The sequence below is a fragment of the Cylas formicarius genome, unplaced genomic scaffold (genome assembly GCF_029955315.1).
Source record: "Cylas formicarius isolate icCylForm1 unplaced genomic scaffold, icCylForm1.1 PGA_scaffold_3__17_contigs__length_32017465, whole genome shotgun sequence".
Classification (NCBI taxonomy): domain Eukaryota; kingdom Metazoa; phylum Arthropoda; class Insecta; order Coleoptera; family Brentidae; genus Cylas; species Cylas formicarius.
The window spans coordinates 12,472,222-12,494,991 of NW_026844326.1; the positions used below are offsets into that span (position 1 = coordinate 12,472,222).

The 22,770-nt window shown below is 34.6% G+C and overlaps 1 protein-coding gene across 1 annotated transcript in view; it reads right to left on the minus strand.

Moving 5' to 3' along the window:
- Nucleotides 1–1,338: 1,338 nt before the first annotated feature.
- The window catches only part of LOC132699771 (uncharacterized), a 40,984-nt gene continuing 19,552 nt past the window's right edge, over nucleotides 1,339–22,770 (minus strand). Inside the window, exons 2-11 of the mRNA XM_060666654.1 lie at nucleotides 20,048–20,370; nucleotides 13,060–13,350; nucleotides 12,554–13,005; nucleotides 11,781–12,498; nucleotides 11,591–11,723; nucleotides 9,353–10,025; nucleotides 9,148–9,298; nucleotides 8,641–9,068; nucleotides 6,368–7,087; nucleotides 1,339–2,110 (exon numbers count right to left, since the gene is read on the minus strand). Coding sequence (XP_060522637.1) covers nucleotides 1,835–2,110; nucleotides 6,368–7,087; nucleotides 8,641–9,068; nucleotides 9,148–9,298; nucleotides 9,353–10,025; nucleotides 11,591–11,723; nucleotides 11,781–12,498; nucleotides 12,554–13,005; nucleotides 13,060–13,350; nucleotides 20,048–20,370 — 4,165 coding nt within the window. The 3' untranslated portion in view covers nucleotides 1,339–1,834. The remainder of the gene's footprint in view (nucleotides 2,111–6,367; nucleotides 7,088–8,640; nucleotides 9,069–9,147; nucleotides 9,299–9,352; nucleotides 10,026–11,590; nucleotides 11,724–11,780; nucleotides 12,499–12,553; nucleotides 13,006–13,059; nucleotides 13,351–20,047; nucleotides 20,371–22,770) is intronic.

The following is a 22,770-nucleotide window of genomic DNA, read 5'->3' on the forward strand; positions in this document are numbered from 1 at the left end:
TTTAAAAATATTCCTGAAAATCATTCATGCCCGTATTTACAACAAATGTGAAGAGAATATGAGCAATACACAGTTCGGTTTCCCAAATGGGATGGGTACACGTGAGGCCTTGTTCAGCATGCAGGTGTTGGTGCAGAGATGCCGGGATGTGTCCGTAGATGCGTTTGCGTGTTTCATAGATTATGAGAAGGCTTTCGACACCGTCCAGCACAGTAAACTCATTGAAATACTAAGGAAACAAAACCTAGATGAACGAGATATACGAATAATAGCAAATCTATATTGGCACCAGAAAGCAAAAATAGTAGTGAACGGAGAGATGTCGGATGAGGTTCGAATCATGCGTGGTGTGAGACAGGGCTGCGTGCTGTCGCCTCTGTTATTTAACCTGTACTCCGAAAGCATTTTTGAAGAAGCATTATACGAGAAACACCAAGGTATTATTCTCAACGGTACAGTTATAAATAACTTCAGATACGCGGACGATACTGTGCTTCTCGCGAGTACGCTGGAGGACCTGCAGGAACTTTTGAACTGCGTGGCAGACAGAAGTAGGGAGATGGGACTCAAGCTGAACATCAAAAAGACTAAATGGCTAGTAGTAAGCAAACATAGAGATGTGTGGGGTGATTTGGAGTACGACGGAAAACCCATAGAAGGCGTCCAACATTACAAATATTTAGGCCGCATACTTAACGCAGAGTGGGACAACACACAAGAGATAAGATCCCGAATAGAGCAAGCCCGGGGCGCCTTCGTTAAAATGAAGGCCGTGTTATGCAGCCGCGATATCGATTTAGCTTTGAGGATTCGCATTCTCAAATGCTATGTCTTTAGTGTGCTTATGTATGGGGCCGAATCGTGGACGCTGACCGAAACCATGTGCAGAAGACTGGAGGCTTTCGAAATGTGGACATACAGACGCATGCTGCGAGTCTCGTGGGTTGACAGAGTCCGAAATATAGACATATTAAATCAACTAAACAAACAAACAGAAGTCATACACACTATCAAAAAGAGAAAACTAGAATATTTCGGACATATTCTACGCAACACAAAGTACCAAATACTCCAACTCATTATGCAGGGCAAGATAGATGGTAGGAGAGGCCCAGGCCGTCGCAGAACTTCCTGGTTGAAGAATCTGCGGCAGTGGTATGGTGTTAGCGCCAGGACACTTTTTAGAAGAGCGGTGGACAAAGTTCAGATTGCGCTGATGATCGCCAACGTTCGATAGGACAAGGCACGCTAAGAAGAAGAAGTTAAGCCATTCTTCATTTTTTCAAATATGTTCTTATCCAAAAAATAAAACGGAAATAAAAGGCATTTATGTAACAATTGTTTTGATAATATACAGACTATACAAATTAAATATCTACGCGACAGACTAATTTGAGATTATAAATAATGAGAAGTAATAATAATATGAAGGAGAGAAATGAAACAAAATGGCGATGTATGTTAAATAAGGACTACATCCATCTAAATGAGCTGAAATTATATAGATACAGGATTTATCTACGAAAATGACATAAGATATCTAAGAGATCCCTAAGTAAGTTTATACAATGCAAAATTTCTTTCAATTTTCCTTAGATAATAGTCAACAGAATACTATAGACTAGATATTAACTAATTTAACTCAGCTATTCGATACCAATAATTTGTACACGGTGAACTTCGTAACATGTTTTTTCTGGTATTCATTTCCATGACGTTGTCACCTATATAATTTGTTTCTGTGCCGCACAGTAGAAATATGGGCAGCGTCGACCAAATGGCACATTAATAACCTTGAATGCAATGCGATTTAAAGCTTCTTTCGTTGCTTTCTTCACTTTGAAATGAACGGTGATAGGTCCGGGAATTTGAACCCTCCAAACACATCAACCGACCTAGAGCCTTGGAATCTAGGCGGTCTGCTAAGCGTTTTCGGCCTCGCACTTCGGATTGGTGGAGGAACCAAACCGAACGTGCTCGTCTGCTGTCTGCCGCCCCTTAAGAGAAACCCGCATTGCGCTGTGCATACTTCGTCGCTCAGAATTCTTTCTTTTGACCACTCCCGCAGCAATTGCGAACAATCTGTTACTTTCAACGAAGCACAGTTCCCCTAAAAGCAAAAGTATTTATTTAAACAAGATCAGACCACAATTCCTTGGAGTAGACCAATTACAAAAGAATAAAATATTAAGGAAGTTCGATGGAAGTCTACCAAACATTTTACAGCATAGGAAGGAAGGAATAAGTTTTTTTTAGACAATTAAATTAGCATTAAGTCAGTCTACGAATATCACCCTTGAATATTATACTCATATAAGGTTAGATAATAGATTTTTTAAAAATTCATTTACTGAGGTTTATGACTTTGCTCTATCGAACTAAAATGTTTCCGAATCAAACAATAATATATAACAACAATTTTTGGGATCGCTGCTTCTTTCTGATGGCTAAAACGTTTATTTAGCCGCTATTTGAACTCACACAGAGTCGACATTATGTTAGCAGTTTCCATATTCCATTAGGTCGTTCAAAATTAGTGATTCTGAAGCGACACATACATAATTATATTTTTAAACTCTCAACATTTGGCACCACTTACCCAGTGTCAAATAAACCTACGTATTATAACCAAAACTGTCAGCACCATCGCTGGAAGTTGAAGTTGGTTTGACATTCGTCAGTGTTTTAAAGTAAACGTTTACAAATGGTTGTTATGTGGTGCAAAATCGTCATTTTGTTAGTAATTTTTTGAGTTTTAAATAGTTATTTTAGAAAATATTATACGAGTTAATAAAAGTTTTTAAAAATTGAATATTAATGATAAGTATCACATTTCACTATAAATACATTATTGACCAATAACTTATTGACATTAAACATGACATGTATTGGAAAAAATCGATTTAATTTAATTTAAAATATTTTTTTGCAGAAATACTGAAAAAATAATGTTCAAAGTTAAAACAAAGTATAAATACTTAAAATCATACTTCCCAATGCGCTTGAAGAAAAAATCGTGCCCAGCAAGAAATTCATAAATGTAAAGTTTACACGGTCAGCATTGTATGTGCGTCAAATTGAAAATATTTTGTTTTGTCTTACTTGCTGGTTAATTTTTTATGTTATAAGTTTTCAGTTTAATTTTGTAAGTAGGTCAATTTACTAAAGAAATAAGGAATGTAAAAAATATATAAACTAATTTTAATGAAAGCAGCTATTTATTAAAATTTTTAAATTGAAATATTAGAATTTTGCAAACAGTCAATCACTGGGTCAGTAGTAAATCAGTAATTAATATATGTGCTTATTGCTGAGTGTCCACTAACGAATTATGAAAATAACTGAAACAAGCAATACCAAACTTAAAAAGGGTGGTTTTGTATTTTAAATTTATAAAAAAATAAAATTTATTGGTGTCACATTTCTGGAAACAAAAAATTAAATTTTGGAAACTTTAAAATCGAAATACTAAAAAGAAAGCAGTGAATCTACAAATGTTTTAAATATACGATATGCAATTTAAAATAAAGATGTCCGAAACGCTGCATCGCCCAAAATATTTTAATTCGTTTTTCAAAGAAACTTCCACAGGCTTTTGTTATACTTTTTATAAAACTTCCGGATTCCTCCTACGTCGGTTTTTGTTGAGTCAAACTAGCTAACGTTTTGCCAATTATCCTGTTGGTTTCAGAGCTTGACTGAAACTCTATCGCATTTTACTCTGCACCTGCTTATGTACTGTTTGAGGGAGGCGGAGCTGAATGGGTCTCGGATGACTGATTTCCATATCGGTGACAGATAGAGACCTGAGTCGCGGTTAAGATTCTTAGGTTGCTTATAGATTTCTATAGGCTCTCAGATTTTTCGTTGATAGAAGAAGAACATGCAATAATTTTAATGTTATTGAATAAAATGTTGAGTTTAATGCTCTTTCATGTTCTTTGAGCCGGTCTCTCCAATGCATTCTTTGCCGGATATGCATGGAATTATGTCTTTGATGAATCGAAGATGTTGAGAGTTTTTTGGACAAGTGGTAAATCTGGTTTTGACTTGATATTTCTTTAAAAGTTTTGATATGTGGTAACTGTTGTTTTGAATATAAGGAAGGACAACAGCGGCAAGTGTGGAATTCATTTCGGTTTCATTGCTATTGGAAGGTTGCGGTGAATTTTATTTCGTGATGGAACGCTTAATATCTTTAATGTGGAAATTATTAGAGAGAAGAGCAGAGGTAAGGTGTTTTAATTCTGGGTTTAATGACTCGGGATGAGACAGTTTTACGGCTCTGTAAACAAGAGAGTTGATAACCGATGAGTTTTGGGCCGGATGGTGCGTAGGTTTTTTGTAAACACAATGTTAGGTCTGATTTTCTATTGATAAGAATATCTAAGAATGGGAGGTTGTTATTAGTTTCTGTTTCAATGGTAAAACGTATCTTAGGGTGTATAGAGTTTAAATGTGTAAGAAAATCTACTAGGGATTCCTGACCATTAGGCCAAATAACAAAAGTGTCATCGACATCGCGTTTCCATTTTGGTTTTAGATGGAAGGTGTCGAGAGCTTTCTTCTCAAAGGCTTCCAAAAATATATTCGCGATGACTGGTGATAGTGGATAACCCAGAGCTGTTCCCGACTTTGTTTAAAAATTTGACCGTTATAAGAAAAATATGTTCCAGACAAGCATTCTTCAATTAAGGTGAGAAAGTTTGGTTCCAGATTCTCGAATTTTAATATATCTGAAATGATGGTGAGAGTTTCAGGAATAAAAACTTCAGTAAAGAGGGATTCTATGCCAAAAACTAACCAGAATATGTTATGTATCTAATATAATGCTGTCAGTTTTCCCTGTGAAGGGTTTTAATAAGGAAGCTAGATATTTTGCTAGAGAATATGTTGGAGAACCGATGGTGCTGATAATAGGTCGAACGGGTAATCCTGGTTTGTTAATCTTTGGGAGTCCGTAGACTCTAGGATTTTTGGAGTCATAAGGGGTAACAGATTTCTTCGCGGAGAAGATAGAGAAGAAGCCTTAATCACAGATTTAAGGTTGCGATCCATAGATGACGTAAACTCTTTTTTAAGTTGACGATATAATCCGTATGGAAAAATATCTTGAATCTTTTCTTGATATTCATTTGTGTTCATGACCACCGTAGGCATTTCCTTTATCTGCTTTTAGGATTACGATGTCGGGATTAGATTTTAGAAATTTTAGGGCAATGCGTTCAAGCTTTGCAATACTAGATTTAAGGGAGATTTTTGCGGTATCAAATCGAATTTCATTAGCGGTTTAAGATGGTAGTTTGTTTAGGATAGGGATAATACATGGGGCAAGGACAAAGTTGGAACCTTTTGAAAGAACTGATTTTACCGATTCCGAAAATTGATGCGATGATACATTTATCACAGTGTTAGGTAGTTCAGAAGAGTTTAATGGTTTCCTAGTGTTGACGTTAGTTTTTCAAATTTCTGAATATGATTCTGGGTAGAAAATAAATGCAGATTTAAGGCTTTGTCATGATATATGTTTGAAAAGGTATCGAACTCGGATGGAGGCGAGATGGAAGCAATTTCAAGATGTATAGACATAAGCGTCATATCTAAGCGACACAAGAAACGTATTTACAAAAACCGACGCAAAGTATATTTTAGTTTTATAGACAAAATTCAAAACTCAAAATATTCAAACTTTCCAAAAAAAAAACAGGATGTTGAATGATTTAAAAATTATAGGGTATTATAAAAAAAAAACGTTTTTCCTCACATTTAATTGAAACTGTTTTGGATATTTTGTTGAAATTTGGTAGGGGCCTACAAAGAATAGAAACCCTTTTTCTTTTGTATGTGCGGTCAGCGCCGTAAGAATAAGCATGAGATTATTTAGGAAAAAATGGTACCCCACTGTGTTTTTCAAAAATAAATCACATTTTTAAGCTAGCAATTCATTTCTTGGTAAAAATTATCTTTTGATTTTGTGTTGCCCGACGTAGGATTCCCAGCTTCAAGGGCAGCAAAAATCCAATTTAATTATTACAATAAAACTAAAAGGGAAATAATCCTAATTTACTGTTGAATATATTACCCATAAATAAAAAAGCTGTTAAAAGTAACCACCAGGTACGCATGCTTCAGCTCTTCTTCTTCTTGATTCTCGTATCCTTTATAAATTTGCTGGATCATCCAAGGAATTATCTTATTTTCAAACACAATGTCTAACCTATTATCATTCAGTTATTGCAAGTGATGATATAGTATAAATTCTTCATATAAAAGAGAACGTGTGTTTGTCTATAGAAAGGAAAGGTAAGAGCGTTTTTTGGACACCCTCACGTGCAAACCAAAAAACCGGTAGTTCTAATCAGCTTACCCCTTCGGCAGTGCAAATGCAGCTCGTGCACGGACTCGGAAAAGCAGACTCTCCAACTTGCACTGCTCTGCCTCCTATTATGCAAGTCTGGCCTACTCCTTCCCTCCAAGCACCAAAATCGATGGTCGGTAAAGAGCGGCACGGTACCCGTGGGTTCAAGAAATTCGATGGTAAATCAAACACGGACCTCTGCATATCGCTGTGGAGGTCAGTGTTCTCGCACAGCACTTTGGCCAAAGTCGCTTTCCTGATTTCCGCCAGCTGGGCTTCCGTGAACCGTACCACTGGATCTTCGTTTTCGTACCAGAACCGATCACATTTCCTCAGCTGCCTAAACTGTATGGCGATAATACATCCGAAGGTGGGTCCGACTATACCACCCTGCAAGGGACGTTCGCTCATTCCACCGGGGAACAAGTCGATATCGTCCACCGTTTGATAGATGGCCTTTAATCTCTGAATAACCTCGATGGGTATTTCTCGCGACAGGTCTTCGAATGTGGTGGCCCGTTTTAAATTACAGAGAGCTCGATAGTTGTTGTACGACGGTATCCCATGATCTCGCGCTCTTTTGATATTAAGGGCGATCAGATCAACACCGGAAAACGGAATTTTCTTGTCTTCAAAGAGATGATTGGTAACTTCACCAGTTATGAATTGGTCCAAGGTTTCCATCGGGGTTGATACCAGACCTCTTGCCATCTCGTCTATCAGTCCCTCCTGTAATGAGTATTCTAATCATTAAAAAGCCATAAAACAAGAGCGGCGGTTGTCTTAAATATTTGCAAGCAGATTTGATTCAAATTTGAAAAAAAAGGGGTTCGTCGGTAGCTTGATTTTCATTTTAAATCAGCTTCAATTAGCAATTGTCTATTTATATATTTCTTAGGGGCGGTGTCAGACTATCGTCAGAACCTAAGAACTATTTCCCTTGTGAGTCATGCGATGTCTTAAAACTCACGGTGCGTTTACGGCTACTCAGGCAGTTGAAAAATCGAAAATATATCGCAAGTCATAGCATTATGGATGAGATGTCCAGTGTGTTAACAGCAATGTTGCCAGATTTGCCACTTTTAAGTTACAAGTCATAATTTTGTTATGTTAAATAGAACGCCCTATTTATATGTATTGTAATGAATTGTCATTTTTATTCAGCAAAGTCTCATAATTTCGAAATTTGGTTTTCTTAAGTACTTAACTACGGCAAAAACCCTTTTTCGAAAAAAAAAACTATCTCCAAAACTACAAAAATTCATGACTTGAAAAAAAATTCTTAAAATCTCAGAATTTTTGAAGTTTTTCAATATAGGAACCTTTACAGGAGAAGGGTCACCGGAATTATAAATATCACGGCGAAATCATTGCTGTTAGCATTTTTGAATTCTACATGTTAAAAAACTTCTAGGTATTGAATTTCAACGTTCCAGTGGGCAGTTTTGGAGATATTGAAGAGTCTCGCTACTTTTTACTAAACCTGTGCTTCCTATGCTGATAATACTAGAATTTTTGATGGCAACATGCAAAAAAAATACCAACAATATCGGAGATTTCAAACGAACCAACATGGCCGCTGAAAGTTCGTAAAATCAACAATTTTCATTTTGGATGAAGCATTTTTTTTTGGCAGTATTTTAGTTTAGAAAAAAATATGTAGCTTAGCCTATGGAATATAGGACCATACGAATAAGGTGAGATAAGGTAATATATTACAGCAGTCTGAGACGCGTCAGTTTTACAGTATTAGAAGTCCCTAAAATAGCTAATAGCTATATGATCTATACAGATCAGCTGTTGGAATAAAATAGAAAATTGTGGTCTAGCGAGGAAACTACTTAACAATCAAAGCGAAATCGCTTCTGATAACTGACAATTTCTCTGAAAAAGCTATGTATGGTTTCAGTTATTCCGATGGGTCATTGCTTACTTAACAAGCACTTATTTATGGTGGGTATTTTTACCGAAATCACCCATGGAGTTGTGAAATCACTAGACTTAATGAAGCGCTGAGTGTTCGGTCTATGAGAACGCTTGGTGCAAACCACCCTTCCAAATTCAGATGGAAATGATCAACATTAATTTAATTTAATTAATTTGCGTTGCCCTTGATATTGCTTGTCTCCACACTTTCAGCTATTGAAGATGCACACAAAAAAGTCTAGGCTACTTGAGAGCTTAACTGCACTAAACCCAGTTTTCCAAAATAGTAGAATAGTAATAGAGTAGCCCGTTCAAGTTTTTTTGAAAAAATAAAAAATACGTGTCGAAATACAAACCTCCATCATATAGTCAGTATTGAAGAAAAAGTCCCGTAACAACAGCGGCGGATCGACAATTTGATAGTTGTGGTCCAATCGGGGAATATGGGGCCTCAGCAACGAGTGCCCTATTCTATAGGCGGCCGCAGCAAACTCGGTAAATATCGAGGGGTTACAAGTAGGGTTGTATTCTTTGTAGTATCCTTGGGGTAGAAGTTTTAAACCGTACAAATTCATCGCGTTCCAGCCGAGTATTCTAGGCAGAAACTCGTTATAAGTAACATGCTGTAGGCCGGCTACTACGATACGCCTGGCATTCTCGAATATCTTTTCGGAATCCCAATGAGGGTTGACGTGATGTAGTCCCTCCATGACTCTGTTGTGTTCGCGGAGATACATTGTGTGGATCATTAGCAAACCTGGCTGTTCTGATGCTCGTCCGTCTCCTAAAAACCAGTAAATATAACAATTAAAAATATGTTACATTCGCTTTCATTGCGTAAACCTTTCTTAATATACACTCACCAGCAATGAAGCACAGCTCTGATTTTGATCTGCACTCCGCGTGTTTATCTCTAGGTAACAAGTCTTTACCTCTGGTCGGATGAATGGTAACATTCATCTTTCCATTCGGACTTTTTAGCTTTTGTAGAGCACAGGTAGTCGATGCGTAAATCTAGAGAAAAGCCCAAGTAGTCCAAAGCCTTATTATAAAGCACGTCATTCTTACCGTTGAACCGTCCAGGAAGGCGCTATTCTGATTAACTTGTTCCCTGGGACCCAAGTGTTGTTGCCCCGGCAACGATCTCATAAATGGTAAACATATGGGCTTCCCAGTTGTGATATTGTATTGAGGGTAGTAATTATCACCTGGAGGTATCGGGATCGGATCGCATTCCGGATGCACTGTGCGGGGGCTGTCGCAAGACCGACAACTTGGAATCGACTCATCGAACCCTTTATGAATTGGGGTAAGCGTTAGATCATGATCCAAGAATTGAGCGTACTGCATAACCATGAGCGAATATCTCTTGTGGAGGTTGCTAATGTCGGGATGTATGGTCCGCGAAATTAACCTGGGGTTGGGAAGTATATTTCCCGTAACGCCAACCCTTCTAGGTTTTGAAATTCCATCGTCGTACGCGCTGGGCAGCAGGCGGTTAAATGTCGTCAGGCTTTGGCCGTATTTTGGATTTCGTAAATTGTTGCAGTAGCCGGAATAGGTTCTGTAAGGGCTTGATGCGTCGCATGGTCCGGTATCTTCGCATTGCAGCTCGTTTTTAAAAATATGGGACGTTATCACGGAACTCACGTCGACATTTTGCAAACCTTCGCTGAGATCGTCTCTGAAGAGGGATATGAACTCTTGGCTGTCGAACACTTGACGCCTGCGTCTTTTATGCCTAAAATCGAAAAATAAGCGGTAATCTTGTCGTTCTGTGGGCTTGAATGTGAAGATTATTTGCTATACTTGAAGATATTTTTTGATTTTGTACAATGCATTTACGAATTGCATAATATATAATAAACAGGAGTTAAAAGCAGAATTGGTATGAACTATTCTTGCTAATTGGCGACAATAGATTTACAAACTTCGCTTGTTAAATTATAAAATTCGAACAGGAGCTGTTCTTCCTTGAAGCAGTTATAGACAATTCAGGACGAAATGACCTTGAACGACATGTTTTCTTTTCTACAGATTTATAGCAGTTCATTTTTTTACTATTTTTACTTTAGCGTTTCATATAATATCTAGTGGCGTACGGTTATTTTACAAAAACAGCTTCAATTTGTTGAGTGATGCGTTAGGCTTTTTCTGGATTATACAGGGTGCTGATTATTAAGTGCCCATTATTTCATTTTTTTTCTGCATAATTTTCGAAAAATAATGTTATTTTTTGAATGGGTTTTTGACGTGAGTAATATGAATCTGTTCTGAATTTAAACCTTACTTGGTTGGGCGCTATCTATAAATCTTTTTTCAGTTTCAGTCTCATGACTTTTTTAATACTAAATACTGTACTAAATATTTGATAAAACACAGTCAATTCTTCAATCATACAGAGTTGACCAATATTAATGTTATTGCTTTTCTAAATGGTAAATTTACCAAGAAGAACATTTTAATTAAAAATGATTCAAGAATTGACTTTTTTTGCCAAAAATATAATGCAGTGTCGTACAAAAATCCATGAGCCTGTGAAATTGAAAGAAAGGCAGCCCCTACTATATGTGAGAGTCGTTAAGAGCAAATTCAGAATTCTCAGGTAGCAATTTCTATCCAAAAATCGCAATTTTTTAATAAATTATGCAGAAAAACAAAAATTAAATTAAATTTTGTTACTTTATATCTCAATGTCAGAATTCGTCATTATCTTTACGAAATCATGCAGAAAAATCAATAAAATCGGTATCTCTGACCCGAAGTACTTTCAAAATTCTTGAGAAATGACTCCATGAAATATTATGATACTCTATATACGAGTTCAGTAATATTAGGAATTTGTTAAATAAAATGATATTATCAACTACGTTAAATTTAATTTTGTTCATTATAATTTGTGATTGAAAAATATTCCATTTTCAAACTAAACTTCAGCACCTTCTAGTTAAATGTGACAAAGTCAATTTTTTTTCTGCCAGCATAAATTCGAATTTTTCTCTTTTAATTTTCAAAAATGATAACTAAAATGCTTTCTTAAGCTGCAAATGAGAGAGACCATGTTGCAAAGACATGTCACAAATATTTCCGAAACAGTAAATGATAAATTGTTTCAGCAGCAGTTTCCAACCCAAAGAAAATTTCCTACTCTGATAGAAACAATTTATCTTTTATGTTATCCTATAGGGTTATTGAGGTGTTGAGATGTTCAAACATGCTGTAAAACACACCAACAAGATAGAAGTTCCACTGAAAGTTAACTAATCTTGCAGAACTTCATTTCGAAAATCTAGAAACAATACTTACAACAAAGAATTTACTATTTCATTCGACGCAAATTCAAAAAGAAGGGAAGTGTTTGCCAACTTAAGAGCATTTGCGTTTGGTTTGCTGAAAGCAGCCGCGATTCCCTGTGGCGATTTTGGATCGACTCCCCCGACTGAAATATAAAAATAAATATACAAAATTGAGCCGCCGTCATGTCATTTGAACTTACATTCCGTATAAACTCTGTACTCCATCTTTCTTCTCTCCAAAAGTTCCTGCTCCGCTTTAGCCAACGCTTCCATCAACAAGTCTTCTGATACGTCAGTCAAGTGATCCATTTCCAACCACTCGGATAAGTTCGGTAGTGGATGCTGATCGCAGCTAATCCTAGCATTTAGGAAAGGATCGGCCTGAACGAAAGCTTTGGGCTGTATCCTTTTTAAGTCGTCTGTGTTGGCACACAGTAAGCCTGCTAGGGTTATTTTTTTAATTTCCTTGACTTGTTTATTCGACAACGAACTCGGGGGTAGATCGTTCTCGTACCAAAACCTATCCGACTCTTTCAGCAGAGTAAATTGTTCCTTCAGCAGACAGTTGAGCGTTGGTCCCACCACCGACCCGGGAATCGGTATTTCTAGCAACGCACCGACGATCAGATCGATGTCTTCGGGTGACGCGTATAAGTATTTGAGGATTTTCACGTGCTCAGTTTTCAAAGTCATCCGGAGATCTTCGAAAGTCGGTCTAGTTGCAAAACTAACGTTGCCGCAGTATTGCAACCAGTTGGTGTAGCCTGGGACACCGTGATCTCTACCCATGTGCAGAAATAATGCCGACGTATCCCATTCGGATCGAAGAGGGACCATGATATCTAGACTAGGGGTTTGCGCTGGCATCGAAATGAGGATATCTACCATTTCAGCAAAAGAATCCGCAGATTCGTTCAGCTACAACATCGAAAAACGGTTTACACTTCAATTGTAGCACAGACTTAATAGTTACCAGTTTGTTAGGGAGCATCGACAAGAGAGCAGGCATGGCGGCCATTGCAACGGAATTGTATATTCCGGCTCTGCGCGAGCTAGAGTACTTGGAATATCTACCATGTGTTTTCAGTTCCAATTCGGAATTAACGATGGATTCCTGCCCCAGTATGGTTGGTAGAAACTCATTATAGGTAATATGTTGAATTTCAGCAGTCACGATCCTCCTGCTTTCGTAAAATATCACATGATCTGACCAGTGCCTGTTGATGCCTGCCAAGGCAACCGCCACCCTATTGTGCTCCTTTAAGATGGCAGAATACAGCACATTGGATTGACACGCAGTGCACACAGATATGTTTACTAATCCTGCGTCGTAAGTGCGCAACCTTTCTAGTTGTTGGTCAGTGTTTCCGTATACGGCCGAAGCGTCCAGGAACGATGTGGCTAAATTCATCTGGTTTCGGTACGCTGGAATACCAAAATTGACATGGTCATTGTTTAAACTCCGAAACTGCCACTAACCAAAATCGCAATTGTCGGAATCCGCAGCGGGCAACGTTCTCAGATATTGCCTACATTGACCCTTTCCTAAGTTTCCATAACACTCGCCATGATTGTCCTTAGAGCCACGGCAGCAATCTTCACTTTTTAAATTACCTGTGCTGGCTAGGTCGTGAAGGATCAGTTCGCTCCACGCACCAAGAAGGGCGGTAATCCATTCGTGGGATTGCGCGGGTAGGTTTTGGATAACAGATACAACCTCCAAGGGGCTTGGCAGAGAGTTGGTCGAGGATGTTCGAGGAAGAAATTTTCCTGGAAAATAAATAATGAAGTAGCTTTTGGGGGATCATCCAGTGAGTATTTCTTAAGAAACGAACTCCGAAAGTATCGATCTACTTTTACTTCTAGAGAACTCCCCAGCCTCCGCCACTTTCACTCCAATCCTAGTCTCGTCCGGGGTAGATCTATAACTATAAAAGTTCTATAACTGTTGTAAATGTGTAAATGTTAAATATGATAAAAAGTTGTTTTATACGGGTTCCGCTAGAAGGACATATCCAATAGCTTTACATGGTTAAGCTAATTGATTCACATCCATTTGAATTTACTGCTAGGTAAATCCCGATTAAAAAAAGTTTATTTAAATATTCACTTAGAGAAAGTTAGTTAATATTTGAAAAAAAAATTTGCGAGCTGACTGAGAAAATGATGAAATAATAATATTGTTTGCAAAAAAAAGAGAGTCTCATTTTTCAGTATTTTCTAGAGCTTTAGTTTAATTTTGTATTGACAATTTAAAGATTTTTCACTATAAGAACCCTTCAACTAGACAGAATAGTTGCTAATAACACAGTAAAGTAAAAAAAAACAGTATTGTTGATTATTTTAGTTTTTTTTTTCAATTACAAAACTAACGAAAACTAAAGAATAGCAAACTATTACACTGCAAAAATAAATCATAAAGTAGCTTGTGCAGGATCATCCAGTAAGTATTTCTTAAGAAGCAAACTCGGAAAGTATCGGTATATTCTTAGTTCTAGGACTCCCCAGCCTCCCACTCTCACTGCAATCCTACAGTCTCGTCGTTGTTACATCTGTTACGGTACGGGTTCCGCTAGCAAGACATATCAAATAGCTTTACAGGGTTAGGCTAATCGATTCACATCTATTTGGATTTACCTAGAATTTGCTAGTAGATAAATACAGATTGAAGCAAAAGTAGCATGCATGCATATGATTGAATAATATTTAAATATTCACTTACAGAAAGCTAGTTAATATTCGAAAAAAAATTTTGTGAACTGACTGGGAAAATGATGAAATAATATGAAATAATATTGTTTCGCAAAAAAGAGGAGCGCCTCACTTTTGAGTATTTTGTAAAGCTTTTTTTTAAATTTGTATTTACGACTTAAAGATTTATTGTCCCACTATGAAAACTGAAACAGAAACAAATACTTTCTCATTGGACAGAACCTTTCAGCTAGATAGAATAGTGTCTAATAAAATAGTAAATTAAAAAAAAAACAGTATTGTGGATTGTTTTAGTTTTTTCCTTTCATTTAGGAAACTAACCAAAACTAAAAAATATGAAACTATAATACTGTAAAAATAAATCATAAGGTAGCTTTTGTGGGATCATCCAGTACATATTTTTTAGGAAGCGAACTCGAAAAGTATAATTAGTTCTGTAATAGCTTTACATGGTTAGGCTAATTGATTCACATCTATTCGGATTTACCTAGAGTTTGCTAGTAGGTAAATACAGATAAATAAATATTCACTTGGAGAAAGCTAGTTATTATTCGAAAAAAATTTTTGCGAACTGAAAGGAGAGTTTCACTTTTGAGTATTTTCTAGAGCTTTAGTTTAAATTTATATTGACAATTGAAGTACATTTTTTCTATTGTAAAAAGTGAAAAAAAAAACAAATAATTTCTCATTAGTTAGAGCCTGTCAACTAGACCGAATAGTTACTAATAAAATAGTAAAGTTAAAAAAACGGTAATGTTGGTTAATTTAGCTTTTTTCCTTTCGTTTTTAAAATAATATTTTTTGCATTTATTTTATAGAAATTTCAGTTTTTGCTTCACTTTTATAATTTTCTTTAACGCTGATTATGTTTTATTAATAACCAATAAATTCTCCTTCATATTTCTTTAACAGTTTCAAAGAGACCAAGAAAAATATTTCCTCAATTTCGTGGTAGCTATAATTCGATACAAATATTTTTTGCTGATTCGTATGGTTTTTCAGCTGCACGGTTATTTTTATATCCTTGAAATTTTCCTATACTTGAAACGATAATTTGCGATTTTGCTAATTATGATAAATCAGTTCCGCTGTTGATGTAGAACGTAGATATTTTTAAACCTACTTACTGGCTTCTCGATATTCCACAAATTTTCAAAAAATGTGTAACATTATAGTGATTCTCAACGACAAATGACGTTAAACCTCAATTTTAACTAAAACTCATAGTTAACTAGTAAACTATAAGGAATATGATATTTAAGACAATTCGAGAAAAGGTTGTGCGAAACATGTATGTATAGTGATTGTATTGGCAATTTGCAAAAAAACGTCCTCATACACTCGTTTATTAAACACTAGTTATTCTGGTGCCAAATAAAACTCGTAATTAAAGTGATCTTTTTCACACTTGTAACACAATATCTTGAGTTATTAGTGCAATACTGTATGACTGTACTGATCAAACTAATGATCAAACAAAATGAATAAAGTGACGTTTGGTCCCATTATACTAAATCGGGTTTTGTTTTTTTTTTCTTACCCGTATATGCAATCTATTTAAAAATATTAAATACATTGCGAATCGACTGATTTCGTTTGTAAAACTAATTTGGACTCCCTTATATTGCATAAAAATAATTTTTCACATATGGTGCACGAATATCAATCAAGTAACGGAATGTGTACGTGATTCCTTTAAAGGTTCTCCTGATCTTGTCACATAGGCTTGGTCCTATTGCGTGTAAAAGTCGATACGAAGGCCGAATTTTGTATACCTAGTTATTTATCACCCATCGTAACAATAGCTCATCATTTCAAGGCAAGCATAAATACTTTCCACAAAGGCAAATTTTTGTACTACTTTTGTAAATGCGGCCCATATTTATGTTTAATTAAGAGGATTTAAGTTGATATAATTTGTTCTTCTTGCGTTTGCAACAAGAAAAATAAGATTTTTTTCTATACTTTATAGACATTTCTGCAGACACTAATTATAAAAACCGCCTTTTTAATAAAACTAGTGCTATGGGTTGTTTACGATGTTATAAAATATTATCGTAACATATATGTGCTCTTTTGAAAACGAGTTTTTAAGGTGCGTAATATTTAACAATATTACAAGACTTTCACATCTGTTGTCACTTTCTTCCAGTTACTTTTATTAGCCGTGTTCGTCACCGTCAATAATTGTATTACACTTTCTCGTGATTCTTTTGAAATATTGTGCGTACTCACTTCTTGCTAGCGAGCTTTACATTTGGATTTTTTTCAGTTTTAAAACATTATTTCCGAAAGTTATGAATTGCACAATGTTAATCACTAGCTTGTTTTATTTCTACGACGATTAATTTCTGGGTTAATTTTAAAAAATCACGAATATATTCATGAACATGCTTTACCAAAAATAAAATTTTTGCCGTTAATGTCATTTTAAAAATAAGTCCACAGTTTTTGTTTAACTATTTATTTATTGTACTTAAATGAACTACAAAAGATGAAGTTTGTGTTTTGTTTGTTTGTTTGTTAGCCTTGGTTAGAATAAATTAAATGAAATTGGTAAAAATTCGCAACCCAGAGACAGATAAATAAAAATTGCACATCAAAATTATACTTCAAATTAGATAAGTTCACAAGCGTGCGTCTCAATAAAATGTTATTAGTTTCATTTAGTTCTTGATAAAAGTTATACCGAACATGTGTTTAAATGAGAGTGTGCCAAAATCATAATAATGCATAATCTAAGAAGATGAAACGTCCGCTACAAAACTAAGCCTTGATAGTGGTGATTGCCAAATATAAATCTATATATTTTCAGTAAATTCCAAATTATTAAGCAGCAAAATTAATCATATCTACATTTTTGTGTTTCAATATAGAGTACTTCAGTAACCAAAAGAAACTGAAAGTATTTTAACAGTTTGCGTTTTATTTGCCTTATACGAAGTTAAATATTAGTTCAGAAAACGCCCTGTATCCCAAAAATTGAAATTTAGACATAATATCGCAATAAGTTACTGTAGTTGTTACGTTCTTAATCCTGAGAATAAATTAAATCTGATTTTCTCTCACTTACTTACTAAAGAAACAATAAAACAAACATATTTTCCTGACATCAAGCACATACAAAATTTCAATTTACATGGAAAACTTTCCTTCCTAAAGAAGTCTATATGAGTTAATAAGATGTTATATTATTTTCTGGCTAAAAATACTTTAAAAACTTATGATATCAAGCACTTACAAAATTTCAATTTACACGGAAAACTTTCCTTCCTAAAGAAGTCTATATGAGTTAATAAGATGTTATATTATTTTCTGGCTAAAAATACTTAAAAAACTTATACAGTTTACATTTTACAAAATTATACAGTATACACGTTTTTTGCAAAAATATTCAATACACAACATTTACTTTTCAACCCCGCCATCATTGGGAAACATTCGATCGTTATCTTCCAATGATTCACACAGGCAGGGTTAGCCAATTTCCTCTACTAACCATATTTTGAAAGTGTTTCTTTTTAATCAAGAAGAGACAACCAGCATCGGCTGCGAGCCTAGTGGGTTTATTAGCAATAGGCTTTTTTTTTCGATCAGTTGGTAATTTCTTGCAGTTTGCCATTAGTGTTGCCTGAATGTCCGAAAATATTTTTCCTTTTAATGAAATTGTAGAGGATTCTATTAATCGTAAATGTGTTGGTCAACGATGATGGGTCCGTAAAAGTCCATATCCGTCTTATACGTTTAGCTCCTCCACCAGCCTGACAAGAACGTAACTTCCCTTTTCAAAGTGCTTTATTAAATGAAATTAATTTAAAACCATTACAGGTAATAACTGGATTTATTTCTCCCGATCAGAACACTAAATTCCGATCAAGGTCAGGTGGAAATTGCTAATATCTGTTTCACTTTCGATAACAATAGAACAACCCAGAACCGTAATTATTTTAGTACATTCTACACTTCCCGCATCAAGGTTAACAAAATAACGCCGGATATTTTCGTTAATGCCAACAGGTACCACCTTAATTCTTACTTAATTACAGGCCGACATGAAAGAGAAAGTGATTCTTTGCTCAGGCATTCAGACACAGTTCACGAACGTATTCCTCGATGTCAGGGTAGTACTCCGATATTTTCGAGCAACGTACAATTTAACGTTTCAATCTACGAATCATTGTGCACAGTGTAATAGAACATTTGGAAACAGAGTAAATAAAATTTGATTATCTTTTACTCATGTGAAAATAAGATAAAAATATTTTCATCATTTTAACCCCTTAAAGCAATGGAAACATTATTCCATAAGGTATCGCAAACAATTACGCTACAGCGTTTTTTTATTGCATATTTAATAATAATAATAATAATAATAATAATAATAATAATAGATAGATATTTTTATATAAATAGTAGGTTAAAAACCATTATCGTTTCTAATTAAATTTGCCATGGTGTGGAGCAGTCTAGCTTTCAACTTACTCTATTTACCCGGTATATGGCACAGTCATGCTAAACATACTCAAAATAAATACAAAAAAACCGCTATTAAACACCAGTCCTTGTAAATAAAAATTAAAATACAGTAGTTCATTTTTTTACTCATTTTTAAATTTCACGGCGTTTAAGGAAAATCCCCTTTAAAACATGGCGCTCCAATGATGGGGCACTGTTAAAAATCCCCTGCCTTATTCATCCGTTCGGTGTTATTTACAGTTTTCGTCAGAAACGAACAAAAATGTATCTCTATCTTTCCAATCTGTTTATAAACATTAGAGATGCGGTTACACAATCCCACACATTGGTTTCGAAGTTTTTGAATTTTGCACTTAAATTACAATTATAAAAATTTGACAAAATAAAAGACTAATCCAAGTGTTTTCTAAATTTTTGACGTAGATTACGGGTGATTCTGTTTTAACTGTAATTTTTTATCTCATTGTCTTGTATTGCTTGTTTTCCCTTAGAGCGGAATCACCTATAGGCTCGTTAAAATATTTAATTTTAATGTTCTTTAAATATATTTAAATATATAACCATTTTTGTAAAATTGTAGTTATACATTAATTTTCTATAAATATATAAAATCAAATAAACTATAATTTTTTGAATTGTCCATATTGATCGTGGAATGTGTTAAAAACTGTGTGAAAAGAAATGTCAAGACCTCAAAACTAACCAAAACTAACCAAACCCTCTGTTCTTCTGCCTCTTCTTTAAATAACAGCATTCTGAATACTAAAGATTTCATCCATCAGCTTTCTAAATTATCAATAAATTTGACCTATTTATTTTAAATATAGTATACGGGCATTTCAAAAATTAGTTATTTTATTGTGGCCAAAATAAACCTAAACAAGTTTAAAAAGAATAATTTTAAAAAATCACTGGCAGAAAACTCAAATTTTTCTAATAAGATTCAAATCTATTTTTTACAAACGACATGAAATTTGTAGAGATACTCTATATTATGTCGTATTTATAATGAACATGTCGCAATTGATTGAGAATATGAGACTTGAAGTGATAAAATCAGTGCAAATTAAAGCTCGTTAAATTAATTATTATTCACATGTACAATTTTTTGAATGAAAAAAGTTTTTTAATCGTTTACTTTGTGGTTACTGTCAAATTTGTATAACTCCTTAATACGTTCGCCTTGAATTTAAACCAAAACCATATAAACCATAAAAATAATAACCATAATAAAAGCGAGCAACTAATTTTATAAGCTAGTTGACGAAATATAACTTACCGTCTGCATAATCTGGAGGAAGCAATCTTAAAAACGCTGCCCCCCTGGTACCCCAACGGGGATGACGAACGTTGTTGCATTCCCCTGTCGCTTTTCGGTATTTCGTAGGGGGGCATGTAGCCGTTTCCTCTATGCTACAAGGGATTTTCGTAACAAAACCCAAAGAGGCCCGTTCTATGTTCAAAGCGCGCCCCACTATAATCCTGAGATCATCTGGGAGGCCTCTCGTATAAGACGTTACGTTGAAATTGAAGTGATGCTCTTCTGATCGAACTAAGAATATCGTGGGACAGAGGGAAATTATCATCAATAATGCCGTGCATCTGAAACGATAAACATTTATATTAGATTTGTTATTAGCTCAACATTTCGGATGATAAATTCACAATCTTCAGCTGTTCTAGGCCCTGATAATGGAGCGTTTGAAACCAACATTAAAAAATAATATTAAGAAGAGACATTAAATATGCGCAACCGAAATTGCCGCTGTTCAATTTGGACGTCGCATTTTGTTTTTCGGCAGTATTGCGTCAAAATGTGCCCAGATCCCAATTAAATTTTCATGGAAAAACCGAGTGTTTATAATTTCGGCGAACACGCAGTGTCATACGATAAGATTGTAGCAGCCTGCACGGAAAAAACAAAATACTTGGTTCTAATAGCTTATGCTCGATTTGAACATAACTAAGCTTCGCAGATACTCAAGACTATGTCGGTTTAAAATAAAACTAGCAAATTCCCAATATCTTAAGTTTTTTTTTTAACAAAATGAAATGCTTCGTTTGAGAATTTCAAAGTATTCTTAGCCGCAGTTTAAAATTTTAGATATTTATGTAGCAACTTGATTCGTTTTAACAACAGAAATGCGCATGATTTTATATTGAATTTTTGCTAGTTTTAAATTAGTTAGATATATACCTAAACATATTCAACTAAATAGTTGCTTTAAATCAAGCATTATGTCAATTCCATCCAAAAAGTTGTACCTGTTTTGTTTGATTGTTATTTATTGACCAATGATTTTTGATCATTTTTAACAAATGAAGGTAGTTAAGAAATACTTTTAAAAATGGGTTAAAGATACATTAATAGTTATGAATAAAAATAATGTTTACCATCGTTAAAGAGAGAAAGGTAATCCGAAACAGATATTTACATTATTTGCATTAATTATATCTATACAAAACTAGTATTTTTATTATTATATACATCGAATTTTTGTCATGCAGAATACTACTTCTGGACGATGAAAAAAAGTTATTACCAACTTCTTGTTTTAATCTCTAAAATGAAAGGAGGGAGGGCTATAGAAAAGATTTTACCGCCGGTTAATTTGTAAATTTTCTGTTAGTGTTCGATTGTCCGCTTAATCTTATAGTAACTCTTACAAAAAAAGATAATGAAATTAACCCCTTTTTATTAACAAATACAAAGTGATGTTCATGAACATGTTAATTGCCGCTACCTAAAATAAAGAACCACACTTAACCGGCAAAATTTTAGCACATATTCCTTCCTAGTTTTAAACACATTAAAAATATAAACAAAAGCAACTACTTCAACGCCTATTTTGGTCTGATCTAGTTTTGTAAAAATGGAAGGATCCGTATTTATACATACCAAATTTTGGTACTGTATACAAAAATCCGTATGTATTACGTACAAAATTTGGACGTGGCTCCGAATATTCTTAAACAGATAGCTAAATTCAGATGTATTCGGGAAAAATCCCTAATCTCTGTAACATACTTAAAAGATGTAGTTAGTAAATGTAGTAATAATAGTGTTCTGAATGTACCTTTTACTTTTATAAATGATTCTGAAAGTCCGCAACTTTTCAATGTACTTTCGATATTTACTGTTCCCCAACCCCTACACCTTACATTGGTATAAACTGAAACTGCGCTGAAAGTTTGTACGATGAATCGTTTGTCAGGCTTCATGGAGCCACTATATGCGATTCACTCAAAGCAAACGGTACTGTACCGTATAATGGAAAGTATATTTTGAAAGCATTTTCAAATTGAAGATGTCAAACTTATTACATCATGGATATCATAATTTTGGGAGAACTATTTTATAGATATGTTTTCTAACATTGAAAATATGGCACAACCATATTCTCAATTCGAAAGTATGTTATTATATCTATGTTATTTTATGTAGTTTTTATTGAATATTTGGACTTTTAAAACAGAAAGTTGTACATTTTCAAAATAGGTATATTATTTCTCCATTTAAAATCATTTTAAGGAGGCAACACTTTCCAAATAAACAAATAAACAACTATCTTATCTTGAAACTAAGAAGATTATGTAAAGCCAAAGTGAAGACTATTGTGGATAGACAATTTCAATTTAAGAAAAGGTTTTAGCAAATTATTGCCAAATCTCTGTCATAATCATTATTATCGGAAGCTTTGAAGAAGCCAACAACAACAAAGAAACAAGAAATTTGCAAATATAATTCTTATAGCATAATTATCCGAACTTTTAGGAATATACGCACGATTTTTATGAATACCAGCTGTTGACAACAACTTAATAGTGGAGAATCATCACGGCAGCCAATTGTAGCCATAAACGAAGTACTGCTCCGTAACTTAGAATGCATTAGAGCATGATACGCTACAATTAAGTACTTACCATCATAATTGATATTATGCACAATAACAATATTACAATCTGAACAATAATTAAAACACATGGTTTTCACATGTATAA